This window comes from Dipodomys merriami, unplaced genomic scaffold (genome assembly GCF_024711535.1).
Source record: "Dipodomys merriami isolate MVZ:Mamm:240054 unplaced genomic scaffold, mDipMer1.0.p SCAF_52, whole genome shotgun sequence".
Taxonomy (NCBI): domain Eukaryota; kingdom Metazoa; phylum Chordata; class Mammalia; order Rodentia; family Heteromyidae; genus Dipodomys; species Dipodomys merriami.
The window spans coordinates 6,042,217-6,063,720 of NW_027206091.1; the positions used below are offsets into that span (position 1 = coordinate 6,042,217).

The window sequence follows — 21,504 nt, forward strand, 5'->3', positions numbered from 1 at the left end:
GGGAAGGTGGATGGGAGCAGGGCCCTGAGAAGGGATTCCTGCTGCTGTCCTCCAGGAACTAAGTTTTGGGGTGAGCCCCCCCCATGTACTTGGGCTTGTGGGTCCTTTTCTGCCTTATGTGGTGGTGCAGGCAGGGTGCTCGGCCGCCTCCAGCACAAGGGGCTCCGCAAACTGCTTTGCTTCTGAGTGCCAGCCTTCAGACAATGGTGACAGCAAGTGCAAACTGGAGGATGCCATTCCCCACGGGTGGTCACCTCGGGGCATCCTGAGCCTCTCATCGCAAGGGTCTGAGGGCTCCTAGGGAACCTCATGGTGAACCCCAGCACGTTCACAGGGACCTGAAAGAAGGGGCCAGAGCCATGCCAGACACTGCAGGAAGTAAAAGGGCCTGAGAAAAACCCAGGTGAGAGCCGCAGAGGGGTCTGAGGGCCCACGAGACTCTTCTTTTAGGATGAACTGAGGCACACTGACAATTGATGTCTAGGTTCTGAACTTTGAACTTTGCCCTCTGGTCTTTCTCTGCCATCACACACTTGGTGGTGGGAGTGGTCCGGGGACTTGAACTCTAGTCCTGGGTGCTGTCCCTCAGCCTTTGTTTTCAAGGATAGGGCTCTACCACTGGAGCCACAGCTCCAATTATGGCGCTTTGTTGTTGTTGTTGTTGTTGGTGGTGGTGGTGGTGGTGGTGGTGGTGGTGGTGGTGGTGGTTGTGGTTGTGGTGGTGGTTAGTTGGAGATCAGAGTCTCCTAGACTTTCCTGCTCAGGCCGACATCAAATTGGGATCCTCAGTCTCAGCCTGGTGAGTAGCTTGGATTACAGACACCCTCTACCCAGCACCTGCTTTACCCACTCCTTTGTGGGGCTCACCACAGCCCTGCAGATAGGAGGTGCTACTTCCTTTAAGAGGCTCAGAGGGCTGGGAAGGTGGCTCAGTGGTAGAGCGCTTGCCTTGCATGCTTGAGGCCCTGGGCTCGATTCCTCAGCACCACCTAAGCAGAAAAAAAAAGCTAGACGTTGTGCTGTGGCTCAAGTGGTAGAGCACTAGCCTTGAGCTGAAGAGCTGAGGGACAGCGCCCAGGCGCAGAGTTCAGGCCCCATGACCAACCGGACACACACACACACACACAAAAAGAGGCTCAGAGAGGGACAGAGACAGAGGCATATATATTTTGTGTCTTTAGCAGTGGGCAGAGCAGATCATGACACTGGAACCTGAGCAGACGTCTCTGGGCCTGAGATCCCTCCTCTGTGAGAAGAAGATTCAACAGGGCACCAGTGGCTCACACCTGTCATCTAGCTACTCAGGAGGATGAGATTTGATGGTTGCAGTTCAAAGCCAGCCTGGGTAGGAAACTCTGTGAGACTCTTAGCTCCAATAAACCACCAGAAAACTAAAATGGTGGTGTGGCTCAAGTGATAGTTTGTGTGCCGTGAGCTAAAGAGCTCAGGGACAGCACCCAGGCCCAGAGTTCAATCCAAGGACTAACAAAAAGAAAAAAAAAAGCTGGGCGCTGGTGGCTCACGCCTGTAATCTAGCTACTCAGGAGGCTGAGATCTGAGGATCGCGGTTCAAAGCCAGCCCGGGCAGGAGAGACCGTGAGACTCCTATCTCCAATAAACCACCAGAAAACCAGAAGTGGCGCTGTAGCTCCACTGGTAGAGTGCTCTCCTTGAGCTGAAGAGCTGAGGGACAGCGCCCAGGCCCATAGTTCAAGCCCCACGACCGACCAAAAAAAAAAGAAGGGCATTCATCATCTTTCTAGGCTCTTGGGCGGGACGGTGTGTGTGCCCCGTGGACGCTGTCCTGGGACAGCACCACATCTGGGGGCTCTGTGGAAGTTACTCTGCGGACGTCACCGTGCCCGTCCCCTCCCCAGCCTGTGCCCCATGGGGAAAGAGGACACCCACTTCCCCAGAGGAATTGCCAAGGTTTTGTTTCCAGAACCTTCTAGCCAACACACTGGGATGTGGAGCTCTGTGGTGAGCAGGCAGTGGCTGGAGGAGGTCCATCGACATAAAGGGCTGGAATATATCTTCTCCTGCACAGGGGCCAGGGAGCTGGTGAGGCCCAGGGGGCCAGGGAGCCCACAGACTCCCCCCACCTGGCACCCCAGGAGCAGCACTGCACCCAGCAGGGCCAGGACACTAGTGGGCGCCATGATGCGGTGGGCGCAGGTGCTGCCCGACCCAGCGCAGGACCCTTTTATCCCTGATCTGGCCATACAGTGCTCAGGGAGGGGCCTGGGTCAGAGGTGTCTTCCGGGAGCACCCTTCCCCCTGCTCCCCCCACGCCCCCACCCCACACCAGACACAGCCTTGATCCAGGGCCTGTGTGTGTGTTGGTGAAGGACAATATCCAGAGTCAACAGAGAGCTGGCTGTTCCCCCTCCACCCGTGTCAGCTGACACAGCAGCCCCAGGGAACATCTCACTAGGCACTGGGGGTGGACAACATCTTCCTGACCCCCACACCCACAGGGCTGGTCTGCTTCAGACTTCAAGCCCTACTTCTGGAAAAAAGAAGAAGAACTAGAACTCTGGCCAAACAGGATACTCATCTGATATCTCGAGAAGCAGGTGCCAGATCCCAGGGGCAGCATCGGCTGTCCACATCCTGAGCCATGACACTTTCTTGGTCTTTGTTCTTATGACCTTGGCCTGAGGCACCTTGAGAAGGAGCGCTGGAGCCGGTGGCCCAATGTGCTTGTGCTTTCTTCCTCAGCAGTGCTGGGGACAGAACTTGGGGTCTCCTGAGGGGTGAAACCAGGGCTCTGCCAGCCAGCACAGCCCAGCCCTCACCTCTGGCCCCTGCTGTTTTTCTCCTCATTTAGACCACAGTAAAAGACTGCTGCCTCTTGACGCTCATGCCTTTCATCCTAGCTACTCAGAGGCTGAGATCTAAGGATCATGGCTCAAAGCCAGTTTGGGCAAAAAGGTCCATGAAACTCTTATCTTCAACTCATCACCAAAATGTCAGAACTAGACCTGTGACTCAAAGTGGTAGAGCACAATCTTTTTTTCTCTCCTTTTTTTGAGATTAAGTGATTGTACAAATTACACAAAATTCTCAGTATTGTGGGAAAGGGATACTTAGTTTTTGTTTTTGTTTTTTTTTGGGGTTCTGGTTGTGGGGCCTGAACTCTGGGCCTGGGTGCTGTCCCTCAGCTCTTCAACTCAAGGCTAGCGCTCTACCACTTGAGCCACAGTGCCACTTCCAGCTTTTTTCTTTTTGCTTATGTGGTACTGAGGAATCGAACCATAGGCCTCATGCATGCAAGGCAAGCGCTCTACCACTGAGCCAGCTTCCCAGCCCAAGGGATACTTAGTCCCAAACAAATTCTAACCTTTGTAAGCCGCATCGTCGATATCATGGTCTGTAACGCTTATGGACTCTACAAAGTTGGACACTATAGATATTTTCCCCAAATACGATGATAATTCACATTTCTTTCCTTTATTGTTTTTTCCCAGCTTACTGTAAGCTGTTCCCTCTTTCTCTCTCCTATCCCATCCCTGTCCTTTAATCAATGTGCAGTACAGTTGATGGGTACCTCTATTGTGTGTTTTTCCTGTGTCCTCAGATTCTGTGTCCTAGTTTCCCTCGGATGTGTGCATGTATGTCATAATATACTATCTATTTGGGGGCTGGGAAGTTGGCTCAGTGATAGAGTGCTTGCCTTGCATACCTGATGCCCTGGGTTCGATTCCTCAGCACCATATAAGAAAAAAGCCAGAAGTGGCGCTGTGGCTCAAGTGGTAGAGCACTAGCCTTGAGCTGAAGAGCTGAGGGACAGCGTCCAGGCCCAGAGTTCAGGCCCCACAACCGGACCCAAAAAAAACAAACAAACAAAAAAATATATATATACTATCTATTTGGTCAGCAACATGGGGTTATTTAGAAATGATTCGACCAGATGAGTGCAGGTCCTTTGTTTGTCAAGTCCTGTTTACTTGGTCATATCTCTTTGAATTTTGTATTTAACATCCACATATCAGGGAGACCAGATACCTTTTGTCTCTTTGCTCTTGGCTTTTTTTTGGGTGATTTTTGGCCACTCACCTATCCTCTGTTCCCATGGCTGGCTCCACATCCTGGTTTTGGGGAGCTCTGTGCCATGCAGGTCAGGAAGCTTGGATTATTTTGGGGGGCTACCACAACAGGATGTGGGTTTCCGAATGGATGCACTGAAAAAGGTCAGCAGTTACTGCTCTTTTGGCAAAGGGTCAGACCAGGTTTTTCCCCAGAGGAACACAGCATAGGGATTAACATCTCTGCCATTTGCTTCCTGGTGGGAGGGACTTCCTGTGTTTACTCACCCCACTCCCTGGGCCCAGGGCCCACTTGGGGACTCAGGAGGGCCTGGCCCTTAGGCAGTGGGGATCAGCAGGGCAGGTGAGGGCTGGGCAGGGGGTGGGTGGGGTGCAGAGGTTTAAAAGCTGCAGAAACCCTGCCTTGAGCTCATCCTCCAGCAGGGGAGCCATGAAGCAGACACTGCTTGTGCTGGCCTTGCTCTTGTTGGACCTGGGCTTCCAGTCAGGTGGGAGAGGTAGGAGGGAGGGCAGATGGCTTTCTGGATCCTTCCACGGGCCTCTCCAAGCTGTATCTAGGGACAGATGGAGGGGATGGTTGGGAGGACCCTGCCCAGAGTCCTGAGGAAACCTCAAAGCTCTGAGCCTCCAATGGGAGGGGGATTTAGGAGTTGGGAGCTAGTCATGGTGCCTGAACTTAGGGCCTAGGCGCCATCCCCGAGTTATTCTGCTCAAGGCTAGTTTTCTATCACTCTGAGCCATTCCCAGTTTTCTGGTGGTACCTTGGAGATCTTTGTGCCCAAGGCTTAGCACTCTGCTTACTACTTAGGCCACGTCTCCCTCCACTATCAGCTTTTTGGTGGTTCAGTGGAGATCAGAGTCTCAGCAACATTCTTGCAGGGTGTGACTTCAAAACACCATCTTCAGATGTCAGCCTCCTGAGTGGCTAGGATGACAGGTGTGAGCCACCCTCGCCCAGCTTGGATGGGGCCCTTAATGGAAGGTCTTTCCTGACTGTTTACAGCCCGACCTTGTCCCATTTTTTATGGAATCATCAGTGTTTTGACCATTGGGGACAAGAGAGCCTTGAACACCTCCCTGTTGGGCGTGGGTGCCACGGAGGAGGAGAAGGCGGCCTTCAGGAAGATCCAGGAGTGCTACAATGAGGCCGGAGTGACAGCAAAGTTGTTGGATTTCGTCGTCATGGTAACATGTTCCCTGAGAGCCACACTGTAGATGGCTTCCTCCAGATACAGCAGCCATCAGCAGTGTGTGCAGCTGGGCACACTGCCCCACCCCCCCCATAGCCACACAGCTGACACTACCACAGGGGCATGGCCAGCCTGCTCTGCCACATGTTCCTACCATGCCTGGCAATCTCCCCTAAAATGAGCCAATAGAATACCATCAGACAGTACTGCCAGGCACCGGAGGCTCACACCTCTCATCCTAGTTACTTAATAGGCTGTGATCTGAAGATCAGAGGTTTGGAGCCATGGGCATGGGGCTGGGAAGGTGGTTCAGTGGTAGAGTGCTTTCCTTGCATGCATGAGGCCCTGGGTTCAATTCCTCAGCACCACATAAGCACAAAAAGCTGGAAGTGGTGCTGTCGTTCAAGTGGTAGAGTGCTAGCCTTAAGCTGAAGTGCTGAAGAGCTGAGGGACAGCGCCCAGATGCAGATTTCATGCTCCACTACTGACACACATACACAAAAAGACTCATGGGCATACCTTCTGGGACTGACTATGAACTGAGATCCTCAGGTCTCAGCCCCTCAGTAGATAGTATTACAGACATGAGACACCAGTGTCAGGCTTGGCTTTGAATCTTGATCCTTTGTTTTTTTTGTTTTTGTTTTTGTTTGTGGGGCTTGAACTCTTGGCCTGGGCGCTGTTCCTCAGTTCTTCAGCTCAAGGCCAGCGCTCTACCACTTGAGCTACAGGGCCACTTCCGGTTTTCTAGTGGTTTATTGGAGATAAGACTTTCACTAAGTTTTCTGCCTGGGCTGGCTTTGAACCACAATCCTCAATCTGAGCCTCCTGAGTAGCTAGGATTATAGGTGTGAACCACTGTAGCCTGTCTTGAGTGTTGATCCTTACATCATCGCAGAGTTCTGAGTAGCTGGATGACAGGCATGAGCTCAGGGCATCCAGATATAAGACATTTCTTGAACAAGTAAAGGCGCACAGGGTGCCTGAGGCTGTTTATAACAATCATATATGTGTGGGTTATTTTCATTTGAATTTGTTTTTTTTTTTTTGTGTGTGTGGGGGGGTCCGGTCATGGGGCCTGAACTCTGGGCCTGGGCACTGTCCCTCAGCTCTTCAGCTCAAGGCTATCGCTCTACCACTTGAGCCACAGCGCCACTTTCGGCTTTTTTTCTTTTCTTTTTTTTTTTTTTTTGTCGGTCGTGGGGCTTGAACTCTGGGCCTGGGCCCTGTCCCTCAGTTCTTCAGCTCAAGGCGAGTGCTCTACCACTTGAGCTACAGCTCCACTTCCGGTTTTCTGGTGGTTTATTGGAGATAGGAGTCTCGCGGTCTTTCCTGCCCGGGCTGGCTTTGAACCGTGATCCTCAGATCTCAGCCTCCTGAGTAGCTAGGATTACAGGCGTGAGCCACCAGCGCCCGGCTCGGCTTTTTTTCTTATGTGGTGCTGAGGAATCGAACCCAGGGCCTCAAGCATGCAAGGCAAGTGCAAGTGCTCTACCACTGAGCCACCTTCCCAGCCCCTTGAATTTGTTTGTCTGTTGTGGGACTTCAACTCAGAGCCCTCACACTGTCCTGGGCCTCTTTGTGCTTCCCGCTAGTGCTCTACCCCTTAAGCCACAGAGCCATTTCCCATTTCTTTTTTAGTGATTAATTGGAGAGAGAAGTCTCAGGGGGAGTTTTCTGCCCAGGCTGGCTTCGAAGCTCAATCCTCAGATCTCAGCCTCCAGAGGAGCTAGGATTACTGGCATGAGCCACTGGCACCTGGCTTACATGTGTGTGTGTAGAACACATTCATATCCCACACACCTGACAGATACCATCAGGTACAGGAGATTTTCCACAAACCCAGACTCAGCTGCCCCTGCCCCCATGTCCTCCAGAACCTTCTAAGTTCTTTTTCCCTGACTGGGGAAACTGTTCACATTCTAACTTGATAGTTGTGTGTGGCCTCTGGTCCCTGCTGGGGCAGGTACACTGTGAGCTAGAATTTCCTGCTGTGATGGGGCTGAATCACTGGGGGTGAGGGGGCTGGGTGATCCTGGGGGCACTGGCTAGTCCTGCCAGAGTTCCAGCATGTGCAGCACCTCCATCCCTGCCCCTCCCCCTCACACCCTTGTTTCTCTTTTTCAGAGCACCATCACCACCAGCCCAGAGTGTATCTTGTTTTATTTTAATTTTCTTGTTCAAGATGTTATTATGGTCATAGTGGTCTGAGTCTTTTGCCACTGGTGCCTGACCAACCACCCATTCATGATGGACTCCATCCCAATGCACTGGACTCCAGATACCTGTGTCCACCCATGGCCGATTTGACTCCTGTGTCTGAATAAAAGCCAGGCAGCCTAGCTCCGTGTGCCTGCTGTCTGCCTGCTGTGTGGGCTGCATGCGGGGCCTGGCAGGAAATCTTGGGATGTGACATACATGGCTACTCAGCATAGGGTCTAGCATCAGGGGAATCAGGGTGACTCTAGACCCTGCCACTGAGTAGCTGTGTGCTGTTGGGACACAGCCATGTCATCTTTCTGATGGTATAAAATAGGTGCTGTGTGCTGGAAGGTGGCTCAGTGGTAGAGCGCTTGCCTTGCATGCATGAGGCCCTGGGTTTGATTCTTCAGCACCACATAAACAAAAAAGAAAAAGCCGAAAGTGGTGCTGTGGCTCAAGTGGTAGAGAACTAGCCTTGAGCTGAAGAGCTGAGGGACAGTGCCCAGGCCCAGAGTTCAGGCCCCACAACTGGACCCAAAAAAAAAAAAAAGAACCTCACAGACTTTTCTGCCCAGGCTGGCTTTGTACTGCTATCCTCAGGTCTCAGCCTCCTGAGTAGCTAGGATGACATGTGAGCCACCAGTGCCCAACTGAATTTTCTTTTTTTTTTTTTTTTTGGGTCCGGTCATGGAGCCTGAAATCGGGGCCTGGGCGCTGTCCCTCAGCTCTTCAGCTCAAGGCTAGCGTTTTACCACTTGACCCACATTGCCACTTCCGGCTTTTTTCTTTTTTTGCTTATGTGGTGCTGAGGAATCAAACCCAGTGCCTCAGGCATGCAAGACAAGTACTCTACCACTGAGCCACCTTCCCAGCCCCTTGGTACAAGTCTTGAATACTGGCTCTTATGATCTTGCTTAGCTTTTGCACTGAAGGCTGATGCTCTACCACTTGAGCCACAGCTCCACTTCTGGCTTTTTGGTGGCTAATTGGAGATAAGAGTCTTTTTTTTTATTTAATTTTTTTTTATTTTTGGGTCCCGTCGTCGGGCCTGAACTCTGGGCCTGGGCGCTGTCCCTCAGCTCTTCAGCTTAAGGCTAGTGCTTCACCACTTGAGTCACAGCGCCAGTTCTGGCTTTTTTTTTTTTTTGCTTATGTGGTGCTGAGGAATCAAACCCAGAGCCTCAGGCATGCAAGGCAAGCGCTCTACCACTGAGCCACCTTCCCAGCCCCTGGGGATAAGAGTCTTTTGGACTTTCCTGCCCAGGCTGCCTTCAAACCGGGATCCTCAGATCTCAGCCTCCTGAGTAGCTGGAATTACAGGTGCGAGCTTATACTGGTGCCTAGAGTATGGTCCGTCCAATGTTCATGGATTCATGTGTGTCCTCTTTTTTTTTTGGTCCGTCATGGGGCCTGAACTCTGGGCCTGGGCATTGTCCCTCAACTCTTCAGCTCAAGGCTAGCATTCTACCACTTGCGCCACAGCACCTCTTCCAGTTTTCTGGTGGTTCATTGGAGATCAGAGTCTCATGGACTTTCCTGCCCAGGCTGGCTTTGAATAGTGATCCTCAGATTTCAGCCTCCTGCGAAGGTAGGATTACAGGCGTAAGCCACCAACACTTGGCTGTATCATCTTACTAAGTGATAATGATATAACATTCAAAAGAAATTCATCAGGCACTGGTAGCTCACGCCTGTCATCCTAGTTACTCAAGAGGCTGAGATCCAAGGACAGGGGTTCAGGATAGTCCATGAGGCCCTTATCTCCAGGTAAACACCTAAAAAGCCAGGCGTAGAGCTCAAGTGTTGGAATGCCAGCCTTGAATAGAAAAGGCTAAGGGACAGCACCCAGGCTCTGAGTTCAAGTCTCAGGACTGACATTAAAAAAATATATGTGTGTGTGTGTGTGTGTGTGTGTGTGTGTGTGTGTGTGTATGAAAAATTGAAAAGTACATCTATAGTCCACAGCTCATCAGTTGGAGGAAAGTTCTATAAGGTGCCTTCCCTGGTTCCAACATACCAGGGATCCCCTACTCTCCCCCACCCCCTTCCCCTTACAGGGAGACGACTCCTAGGCAAGGCGTTCTACAACATGGGCGAGAAGGTGTACTGCCAGGAGGACTTCCTGGTGAGTTCAGGCTGGGCCCTCGGGCTGTGCCACGGGTGGGAGCCGGGGACCTTTGGAGCACCCAACTTCCGGTTTCCTGTATTCCCTCCACTCAGTACTCTGGGTTCCAGCAAACGGCCGACAAGTGCAGCGTGTGCGGGCACCTCATCATGGACATGGTGAGTGCTTCCCCCTCCCCCGCCCGCTAGCGCCCCTCAGACCCCACCCTGCCGCCTGCTCCACGCCTGCTGGGGATCCCTTTAGGGGCAGCCTTGAACACCTTCCATCCCCAGATCCTGCAGGCCCTGGGCAAGTCTTACCACCCCGGCTGCTTCCGCTGCTGCGTGTGCAACGAGTGTCTGGACGGGGTCCCGTTCACGGTGGACGTGCAGAACAAGATCTACTGTGTCAGAGACTATCACGCGTGAGTGGCCTGCACCCAGGAGGGGCCCCCGTCCCCACCCCGGCTGGCCCCCCACCAGTACTTGTTTTCTTTTGTGTCTGTCTTGGGGTTTGAACTCAGGGCCTGGGTGCTGTCCCTGAGCTTTTTTTGCTCAAGGCTGGCGCTCCACCACTTTAAGCCACAGCATCATTTCTGACTTTTTGCCGGTTCATTGGAAAGAAAAGTCTCACCAGGGTTGGCTTTGAACCACGATCCTCAGATCTCAGTCTCTCCTGAATAGCTAGGATGAGAGGCGTGAGCCACCAGCGGCACCCGTTTCCCATCATTGTTTCACTCAAGGCTGGTGCTCTACCACTTGAGCCACGCCTCCACTCCTCAATTTCTGCTGGATCACTGGAGAAAAGAGGTCTCCCAGACTGGCTTTGAACTTCTTTTTTGAACTGCCCTGAGATTCTTTTGTTCAAGGCTAGCACTCTACCCCTTGAGCCACAGCGCCACTTCCGGCTCTTTCTGTGTATGGGGAACTGAGGAATGGAACCCAGGGCTTCATGCATGCTAGGCAGGCAGTCTACCACTAAGCCACCTTCCCAGCCCCTATGTGGCTGTCTTAAAAATCAGTGCTGGAAAGCCGGGCGCTGGTGGCTCACGCCTGTAATCCTAGCTACTCAGGAGGCTGAGATCTGAGGATCGCGGTTCAAAGCCAGCCCGGGCAGGAGAGACCGTGAGACTACTATCTCCAATAAAACCACCAGAAAACCAGAAGTGGCGCTGTAGCTCAAGTGGTAGGGCGCTTGCCTTGAGCTGAAGAGCTGAGGGACAGCACCCAGGCCCAGAGTTCAAGCCCCACGACCGACGAAAAAAAAAAAAAAATCAGTGCTGGGCATCTGTTCTTTGGCACTCAGGTAGAGCCAGGCCCTAGCAAGGCTCTCAGCCTGAGGTGACCCAGGTCTGGATATTAGGGGAGGGCGTTAAATTACTGGATGTAGAAAGACCTGGCCTGACAGAGCCCGCAGCCTCCAGACCGCCGGGTGTGGAGGCGAATCAGGGAACGTGGTAGAAGTTTAATACCAAGAAAGCTCCACAGACGCCACTTTTCCAGCCCAGGTACCTTGTCTTAACTGGCAGGAGAGACCTGCACCTGGGCCGTGCCGGGGGGCTGCTGTGGGCACAACCACCCCTGTGCCTTTGGCCTCTGGTCACTTGCGGTTGTTGCTTTTATTCTTTCAGGGTATTTGCACCAAAATGTGCCTCGTGCGCCCACCCCATCCTCCCAGCACAGGTAGGGACCATGGCTCACCTGAGGGTGGGCGGGGCCTGGGCCTCCGTGGGAGGGATCAACAGGCGGCACCAAACATGGAGTCACATGGAGATGTAGTCTCCCCCCTCCTGACACACACAGCTGGGGCACCCCATGCCTCCCCCACAGGCCGCTCCCTGGGCCCGTTCAGTTCTGCGGTCCAGGTTGGATAGGCCAGGGGAACAGAGGAAGAAGGCCATGTGTTTAGCAGCCGTCCGATGGCTGTCTCAGCGTGCTATCTGTCTGGTCCTCACTCCAGCCTGCTGACAGTGCTCTTTGCTCTTTTTCTTTGTGGTGCCAGTGCTGGGGCTGGAACTCTAGCTGTAGGCGTTGTTCCTGAGCTTGTGTGGATTTGGTTTGGTTTGGTTTGGGTTTGGAGATTGTTTTGTTTTGCCCAAGGCTGGTTCTCTTCCATCTAAGCTGTTTCCGGCTTTTTGCTGGTTGATTAGCAAGATTCTAGAGAACTTTCTTTTTTTTTTTTCTTTTTTTTGGTTGTTCGTGGGGCCCTGAACTCTGGGCCTGGGCGCTGTCCCTCAGCTCTTCAGCTCAAGGCTAGTGCTCTACCACTTGAGCCACAGCCCTACTTCCGGCTTTTTGTGCCTATGTGGTGCTGAGGAATCGAACCCAGGGCCTTGTGCATGCAAGGCAAGAGCTCTACCACTGAGCCATCTTCCCAGCCCATGGACGGCTGTTCTGCCCCAACTGGCTTCAACCTCAATCCTCCAAATCTCAGCCTCCTGAGTAGCTAGGATGACAGGTGTGAACTACCAGCAACACAAGAGTGGTCTTTTTTTTTTTTTTTTTCCAGTCCTGGGGCTTGAAATCATGGCTTGGGTGCTGTCTCTGAGCCTCTTTGTGCTCAAAGCTAATGCTCTACCACTTGAGCCACAGCGCCACATAGGGCTTTTTCTGAGTAGTTTATTGGCGATAGGAGTCTCATGGACTTTCCTGCCTGGTCTGGTTTCAAACCTGGATCCTCAGATCTCAGCCTCCTGAGTAGCTAGGATGACAGGCTTGAGCCACCAGCGTCCTGCTAACAGTGGTCTTGAATGCACGTGTAATGACACCCTGTGATGCACAAGAGACCGTGTACGTGTGCATGGGCCTACCTGTGTGCACGGCATACCCGAGGTATCGTAAACCACATGTGTGTCCCTGCTTGTGCTTGTGGCGATCCAGGGAAACGTCGGATCGGGGTGCACACAGCCCCATCATGGCTGGGTCCAGAGATTTGTGGGCTGGCATGTCCAGGGCACTTCTGTGTGTGAGTCCTGTCTCCCTCTCCAGGGCTGTGAGACCACCATCCGTGTGGTGTCCATGGACAGAAACTACCACGTGGAGTGTTACCACTGCGAGGTGAGCCCGGGACTCCCTGCTGGCCCGCTCACCGCACGCCTCCTGCACTGTGCGCATGTTCCCACCCACCGCAGCCCAGCTCTGAGTGTGCGTGCATGCATGTGCTAGTCCTGGGACTGGAACTCAGGGCCTGGGTGCTGTCCCTGAGCTTTTGTTGTTGTTGTTATTGTTGTTTGTGGGGCTTACACTCTGTCCCTTAGCTCTTCAGCTCAAGGTGAGCACTCTACCACACAAGTCACAGCGCCACTTCTGGTTTTCTGAGTGGTTTATTGGAGATAAGAGTCTTTCCTGCCCGGGCTGGCTTTGAACTGTGACCCTCAGATGTCAGCCTCCTAGAGTAGCTAGGATGACAGGCATGAGCCACGGGTGCTGGCTTCCCTGAGCTTTGATGCTCAAGGCTTTTGAGCCATATCTCCATTTTTTGCTTTATTGGTGTTAACTGAAGATCAGAGTCTTTTGGATTTGTCTTCCCCATGCTTGGCTTGGAACTGGGATTCTCGGATCTCAGCCTTCTGAATAGCTTGGGTTTGTTTTTGTTTTTTCTTTTGTGTGTGTTTGTTTTTGGTTGGTCCTGGAGCTTGAACTCTGGGCTCTTCAGCTCAAGGCTAGCGCTCTACCACTTGAACCATAAAGCCACTTCTGGCTTTTTGTGCTTATGTGATGCTGAGGAATCGAACCCAGGGCCTCATGCATGCAAGGCAAGCACTCTACCACTGAGCCATCAGGCTTGTTTAACTGCCACATTGTGGGCTGATACCATAACTACCATTGGGTGCGGCTGGACTACTCAACCGCTGTGGTTGGGGCCAAGCTTTCCCCAGCCGCTCCGGCTTCCCCCATCCATGACAGGCCCGCTCCCCGCTTACCCTGGGCCGCCCTGCCCTTCCCTAGGACTGCAGGCTCCAGCTGAGCGGTGAGGATGGACGGCGCTGCTACCCACTGGAGGGCCACCTGCTCTGCCGCCGGTGCCACCTGCGGCGCCTGGGGTCCGGCCTGCTTCCCTCCGCCACCGCGCGCGTCACTGAGCTCTGACAGGGCAGGATTGGACGAGTGGCCCGGGCTCCGCGTGGCTCGCTTGCTTCCATGCCTCTCCGCACCCACTCCTCCCACCCAGCTGCTGTCCCGTCCCCAGGGGCTGGACCCCTGAGCCAAGCTACTTCTATTTATTCACCGTCTGTGCCTCTCAGCACCCCTTCCCGCTGGACACAGGGAGCCGCCAGACACCAGCACGCACTTCCCAGGGTTCAAGCCTCAGGACCTGCCACCCCTCACTTCGCACCCCCCACCTCCCCCAAAAAAAGCCAGAAGTGGAGGTGTGGTTCAAGTGGTAGAGAGCCAGCCTTGGGAGGGAGGGGACAGACACGGAACGAGAGGGTGAGATCTTGAGTTCAAGTCCCCCGTACTGGCACAACATAAGTTAAGAGGCCTGGGGCCTTGTCCAAATCCACTCGCCCCCAAGCAGGGTTTGGTGGTGGTGGTGTGGTGCTCAGGTTTGTGAGTTTTTAGTTTTTTGCCCATTGGTGGGTGGGAAAGGTTCCCAGCGTGGGGGGGGAGGAAAGGCATCCTGGGGAAATTGTGGAGATTGGCCATGGCCTTGAGGGGGGTCTCCCCTAGGTCTTCTGGATCCTGGCTTGGGTCGGGGCAGCCCCCCTTCCTTGGCAGATGGACAGCCCCTGGTCATGGTGAAGCGGGGCCACAAGGGGGCGCCCTGTGCGCCTGGCTCAGGACACACCTGTGTGGGAGCAGCACACTGCTTCCCGCCCCAGGACAAACATGATGGGGTTTGACTTAAATTAAGTTTTGGGGGGTTCCTGTTGTTGTTTTGGTTGGTTTTCCTTTGAGGATATCTTTATTATACTTTAAAAGACTCGTGTTTTCATTCTAAGAATTTGGGCCCAACTGATTATTTCTTAAAGTTACAGCCAACTCCACAATACATGTCCCAATTTGTGTATCACATGTCTAAACTTCAGGTGGAAAAGAACGTTGTAGTTTTAAAGTATTTTTGTATAAATTCCTCTGAAAATCTCACCGTGTGGGCCTGCTTTTCTGACTTGAGTGTCGGGTAGCGTGGGCTGGATGATGATTTTTTTGTTAAGTACAAGGAAGTTAAAATTCCATAAGTCAGATTATGTGTACATAACCTTTTTGAAAGATGAGTGGAAGCCAAGCATGGTGGCTCACACCTATAATCCCAGCTACTCAGGAGGCCGAGATTTGAGGATTACCATTCAAGGCCAGCTGGGGCAGGAAAGTCTATGAGAAACTTATCTCCAATGAATCACCAAAAAGCTAGAAGTAGAGCTGAGCTCAGGTGGTAGAGCGCCAGCCTTGAGTGACAAAGCTCAGGGTCAGCGCCCAGGCCCTGAGTTTAAGCCCCAGGACCAGCACAAAAAGAGGGAGACTGGGTTTCTTAGAGGATGCTGGAAGAAAGGCTGAGAAGCTCTAGGGAGAAGGGAAGGGAAGTGAACCTGTGCAGGAGCCCAACAGAGCCCAGAGGCCTTCCCTTAACCTCTTGAAAGGCGGGTGCTCCAGACCCAGGCACCTTGGAAGTGTTTGCGTGGCTTCTGGGCGTCGGCCATTGCATTGAGGCCCAGCTCACCCAAAGGAAGGCCCGGGCAGGTGTGCGCATGCGTGTTCATGCCCGTGGTACCTGCATGTTCATATGCGTGCGCCCCTGCATGGGCCTTGGAAGAGGACCTGGCTCTTTCTTGGCCTTGGGGTGCCCTCAGAGCCCCAGGATGGCAGAGGCTGGTGCTGACTCTCCCTAGGACGCTCAGACTAGAGTTCTCAGAACTTCAGGCGAATCGGGACGTAGGTAGGCCTCTCCGGAGGGGCAAAGGGGAAGATTGCACATGGTTTGGACCTGGGAGGGGCTGGAGTCCTACAGGCCCCAGGAGGGAGGAACTGGGGTCAGCAGCTGCCCCACTGGCAACCAAGGAGGGATTGAGCGGCACAGGGTCTGTGATGGGATGCTAGCTAAGACGTTCTCTCTGAGTAAAACCCAACCTTGCTGGCGGTTCACACCTGTCCTAGCTACTCAGGAGGCTGAGATCTGAGGATCACAATTTGAAGCCATCCCAGGCAAGAAAGTCCATGAGATTCTTACCTCCCATGAGTCACAGAAAAAGCTAGAAGTGTCGCTGTGGCTCAAGTGGTAGAGTGCTAGCCTTGAGCAAGAAGCTCAGGGACAGTGCCCAGGCCGAGTTCAAGCCCCAGGACTGGAAAGAAAAGAAAACAAACATGGCTTTTTCTTTTTTCTTTTCTTTTCTTTTTTTTTTCATGCCAGTACTAGGGCTTCCACTCAGGGCCTGGGTGTTATCTCTGAACATTTACTTTTGCTCAAGGCTAGCACTCTACCACTTGAGCCACAACTCCACCCTCTTCTGGCTTTTTGGTGGTTCATTGCAGATGAGTCTCATGGATTTTCCTGCCTGGCCAGGCTTCAGACCTCAATCCTGAGATCTCAGCCTCCTGAGTATCTGAGATTACAGGTGTGAGCCAGCAGCACACTATGGCTATAGCTTTTCAGTGGCAGCCTCTTAACCAGCCAGGAGACAGCCTGGGGGGGCTCCCTCCCCCCTGTGAGGACTGGAGAGGGCTCCCAGAGAGACCTGTTGGGACCTGGGGGCACATGTGGGGGGCGGGGCAGCAGGAAGGGCCAGGTGGCCCTTGACCTACGAAGCACAGCCTCGAGGCGCTGCCATCAGGGCAAGTGCCCAGGCCTGGCATCTGCAGGTGTCTTGACAGGGCATGATGGGGTCTTGCAGAGGGAGGAGACCCGGGAATCTGGGTCCAGAGCCTCGGGCTATGGCATCTCCCAGTCTATAGCACTGGGTTCTGGTTCTTGGAGACTCCAAGGACTGTCTAGAAATCTCTGAGTGGTGGGTAGGAGTGCTTGTCTCCTCTCCCTTCTTCCCTGCACATCGCTACACACACCTGAGGATTATGGGCAGGATCTTTCTGGATGTGCCAGGAACATGGCCCTGAGGGGATGAGCTTCTGGAGGTTTCCCAGAGACTGGCAGCAGCATCCCAGGCTGGCACGCTTCGATGGGGCGCCCCTGGCCCTGGGGTCGAGAGTGACAAGGGGCATTTGTATACCTGTCACTCACCCAGGGCACCTGCTGCCCCAGACAGTGGCCTGTGTTACACACACCTGCTGGACCCACAGCATGATCCCAAGACTGCTCCAACTCTGCCTTACCTGCCTGATCACACACACACACACACACACACACACACACACACACACACACACACACACACACACACACACACACACACACACCTCTAGAGGACGGCTGGCTCACTCCCTGTCTGCTGTCAGCCCTGGGGCCACAGCAGCATTGGGTGCAAAGCCTTCCCATGCCTTCCCACTTTGGCTTGGACCTTGCATCTTTGACCTGAGCAGGCTGCATGTGCCCATGGACGCCCTGCAGGTGGCGCTGTGGCCCTCGGCCTGGCCCACAGCAGAGTGTTGCCACCCCAGGCTGAGGCTGTGTGTGGGGCTCAGCCAGGACTTGGGGGCTCTGAGGTTTAGACTGGGCCTAACCACCCCCCTCCACCGCTTTCTGTTGCCCCAGGGAGTAGAGAATGTTCAATAGAGGACAAGAGGTCTACCTGGGCCAATGAGAAGTGGGGGCAAAGTGAGGCTGGTGACCCTGGCGTTCCCCAAGGGAATGGGTGTGGATGGATCAGGATTGGATCTAAAATGTACCCCCCAGCAGAGCGCTGTCAGCTCACGCCTATCGTCTCCACTACGCAGGAGGCTGAGATCTGAGGATCATGGATGGAAGCCAGTCCAGGCAGAGAAGACTGTGAGACTTATCTCCAAGGGAAGTGTAGGTGTGGCTCAAAGTGGTAGAGCACCAGCCTTGAGCACAAAAACTTAGGAACAGCACCCAGGTCCTGAGTTCAAGCCCCAGGACTGGCAAGTGTGTGTGCATGCAAACACACAAACTACAATTTTGACTTTTTTATTTTTCTAGTTAGAAACATTTTATACAACTGCAGTTTTTTTTAATTAGAAAACCAGGGCTGGGAAGGTTGCTCAGTGGTAGAGCGCTTGCCTCACATGAATGAGGCCCTGGGTTTGATTCCTCAGCACCACATAAACAGAAAAAGCTAGGAGTGGCGCTGTGGCCCAAGTGGTAGAGGGCTAGACTTGAGCTGAAGAGCTGAGGGACAGCGCCCAGGCCCAGAGTTCAGGCCCCACGACCGACCTCAATAAATAAGTAAATTGGAAAGCTCTTGGGAAGAAAGATTATCACTACAAGCTCAAAATTTCTCATGCCCTTGTTAAGAGGAAGCAGGTGACTTTGTGTGTGTGGACTGTGTGTGGGTGTGTATATGGATGAGCTGGTCCTGGGGCTTGAATTTAAGGCCTGAGTCCTGGGTTCAGGCTTCACTAGGTCAAGGTGAGTCTCCTCTGCTCTTCAACTAGAGGGCGCCCCCAGTGGTCAGGTGGTGGCATGCACGGAGGAGCCAAAGGGGAAGGTGGATGGGAGCAGGGCCCTGAGAAGGGATTCCTGCTCCTGTCCTCCAAGAACTAAGTTTTGGGGTGAGTCCCCCCGCCATGTACTTGGGTTTGTGGGTCCTTTTCTGCCTTATGTGGTGGTGCAGGCAGGGCGCTCGGCCGCCTCCAGCACAAGGGGCTCCGCAAACTGCTTTGCTTCTGAGTGCCAGCCTCCGGATGTTGGTGACAGCAAGTGCAAACTGGGGGATGCACGCTCCCATCCCCCACCGTGGTCACCCCATGCCTCCTGAGCCTCTCATCTCGAGGGTCTGAGGGCTCCTAGGGAGCCTCATGGTGAACCCCAGCACATTCACAAGGACCTGAAAGAGGGGGCCAGAGCCATCCCAGACACTGCAGGAGGTAGAAGGACCTGAGAAAAACCCAGGTGAGAGCCGCAGAGGGGTCTGAGGGCCCTCGAGACTCTTCTTTTAGGATAAACTGAGGCACAATGACAGTTGATGTCTAGGTTCTGAACTCTGAACTTTGCCCTCTGCTCTTTCTCTGCCAGCACACACTTGAAGTGGAGCCTTTTCTCACTTTTTCTTTTAGGGGTTGGGGTGGTCCTGGGACTTGAACTCTAGGCCTGGGTGCTGTCCCTCAGCTTTGTTCTCAAGGATAGATCTCTGTCTACCAATGGAGCCCCAGCTAACATCATGGCTTTGGTGGTGGTGGTGGTGGTGGTGGTGGTGGTGGTTAGTTGGAGATCAGAGTCTTCTAGACTTTCCTGCTCAGGCCGGCTTCAAATTGGGATCCTCAGTCTCAGCCTCGTGAGTAGCTTGGATTACAGATACCCTCTACCCAGCACCTGGCTGTACCCACTCCTTTGTGGGCCTCACCACAGCCCTGCAGATAGGTGCTACTTCACTTAAGAGGCTCAGAGAGGGACAGAGACAGACGCATACGTGCACAGCATTTTGTGTCTCTAGCAGTGGGCAGAGCATATCATGCTACCGGGACCTGAGTGGACCTTCCTGGACCTGAGATCCTTCCTCTGTAAGAAGAGGATTCAACTGGGTGCTAGTGACTCATGCTTGTCATCCTAGCTACTCAGGAGGCTGAGATCTGATGGTCACAGTTCAAAGCCAACCAGAGCAGGAAAGTACATGAGACTCATCACCGATTAACCACCAGAAAACAAGAAGTGGTGCTGTGGCTCAAGTGGTAGAGCACTCGCCTTGAGCTGAAGAGCTGACAGCGTAGGCCCAGAGTTCAAGTCCCACAACACACACACACACACACACACACACAAGAGTCTCACCAAGCTGAGTGTGGAGTGGCTCACATCTATCATCCTGGCTACCCTGGAGGCTGGAATCTGGGGATCCTCGTTCAAAGCCAGCCTAGGCAAGGAAGTCTGAGCCTCTTACCTCCAATGAACCCATCAGAAAACTGGCATGGGAGCTGTGGCTCAAAGTGCTGGAGCACTAGCCTTGAGCGGAAAAGCTCAGACAGGGCCGGGGGGCTCTGGGGGACCAAGCCCCAGGACTGACAACACAAAAAGAGTCTCATGCACTTTCCTGCCTGGGTTGTCTTTGACCCTCAATCCTCAGATTTCAGCGTCCTGAGTAACTAGAAGCGACCTCCATGTACGGCAACTACTTTTCTTTTTGTTTCATTCCTTTTTTGTTTTTTCTTTCTTTTCTTTTTGTTGGTCCTGGGACTTGAACTCTGGGCCTGGGCACTGTCCCTCAGCTCTTCAGCTCAAGGCGAGCTCTCTACCACTTGAGCCATCCTCCCAGGCCTGGCACAATTTTTCTTTTTTAAAGAAGACAAACTCAGGCTAAACAGGATGTTCATCCGGGATCTCCTGAAGCCACTGCCAGGTCCTAGGGGCAGCTCTGACCCTCCATGTCCTGAGAGCTGTGACACTTTCTTGGTCTTCACTGTTCTTGGCCTGGGTCCCTTGAGGTCTGGCCCAGGAGCAGGTGGCCCAAAGCGCTTGTCATTGCTTCCTGGGTGCTGTGGGACAGATCTCGGCCCTCCTGCATGGTAGGCAGGCACCTGCCACCCAGGGCTCATGCCTGTCATCCTAGCTAATCAGGAGGCAGAGATCTGAGTGCAGAGGTTTGAAGCCATCTTGAGCAGGAACATCCATGAGACTTATCTCCACTTCATCATTTAAAAACCAGAAACAGAGCACCAAAAATGATAGAGCACCAGCCTGAGAACAAGAAAGCTCAGGCAGAACAGCAAAACCCTGAGTTCATGCCCCAGGACATCAAGACAGTGGCTGGGAGTGTGGCTCCCTGGTAGTGTGCTTGCCTAGCACTCATGAAGCCCTGGGTTCGATTCCTCAGTACCACATACACAGAAAAAGCCAGATGGGGCTGGGAAGGCTTCTCAGTGGTAGAGCGCTTGCCTTGCATTCATGAGGCTCTGGGTTCAATTCCTCAGCACCACATAAGCAGAAAAAGCCGGAAGTGGCACTGTGGATCAAGGGGTAGAGCGCTCGCCTTGAGCTGAAGAGCTGAGGGACAGCGCCCAGGCCCAGAGTTCAGGCCCCATGACTGACAAAAAAAAAAAAAAAAAGTATTCCAGGAATTTGTCCCTTTGGGAGTGAGAGGGAGCTGGGTGGGTGAATGAGGACCTTGCCAGCCTCCAGAGCCCCACTAAGAGCCCCCTCCCTTGAAAGGAGGGGAAATCAGGGCCCTAGCATGGTGTCACCTGCTGTGGGAGAGGCCCAGGCTGGACCTGGCCGCAGCAAAGGTGTCCAAAAGATCTGTTGAGTTCGTGCCCACACCTGTGTCCCAAGGTCTGAGCTGAGACACCACCAGTTTTCCGGGTGATTTTCGGCTCCACTTCCTGGTTTGGGGGACTCTCTGCCATGGAGGCCAGGGGAAGGATGTGGTCAGGAAGCATGGATAATTTTTGGGGGCTGTGACCGGACATTGGATTCCGAATGGATGCACTGAATAAGGTCAGCAGTTATAGCTCTTTTGGCAAAGGGTCAGACCAGGTTTTTCCCCAGAGGGACACAGCATAGGGATAAACATCTCTGCCATTTGCTTCCTGGTGGGAGGGACTTCCTGTGTTTACTCACCCCACTCCCTGGGCCCAGGGCCCACTTGGGGACTCAGGAGGGCCTGGCCCTTAGGCAGTGGGGATCAGCAGGGAGGTGAGGGCTGGGCAGGGGGTGGGTGGGGTGCAGAGGTTTAAAAGCTGCAGAAACCCTGCCTTGAGCTCATCCTCCAGCAGGGGAGCCATGAAGCAGACACTGCTTGTGCTGGCCTTGCTCTTGTTGGACCTGGGCTTCCAGTCAGGTGGGAGAGGTAGGAGGGAGGGCAGATGGCTTTCTGGATCCTTCCACAGGCCTCTCCAAGCTGTATCTAGGGACAGATGGAGGGGATGGTTGGGAGGACCCTGCCCAGAGTCCTGAGGAAACCTCA

At 53.6% G+C, this 21,504-nt stretch overlaps 1 protein-coding gene across 1 annotated transcript; it reads left to right on the forward strand.

Annotated features, from left to right (window-relative positions):
• The first annotated feature begins 9,522 nt into the window (after positions 1–9,522).
• LOC138811315 (Wilms tumor protein 1-interacting protein-like) lies at positions 9,523–14,632 on the forward strand. The gene is made up of 6 exons (XM_069999044.1): positions 9,523–9,566; positions 9,662–9,724; positions 9,839–9,969; positions 11,176–11,227; positions 12,533–12,601; positions 13,493–14,632. Exons 1-6 carry the CDS (start codon positions 9,531–9,533, stop codon positions 13,631–13,633), a joined length of 492 nt encoding a protein of 163 aa, XP_069855145.1. The 5' UTR covers positions 9,523–9,530; the 3' UTR covers positions 13,634–14,632.
• Positions 14,633–21,504: the final 6,872 nt, after the last annotated feature.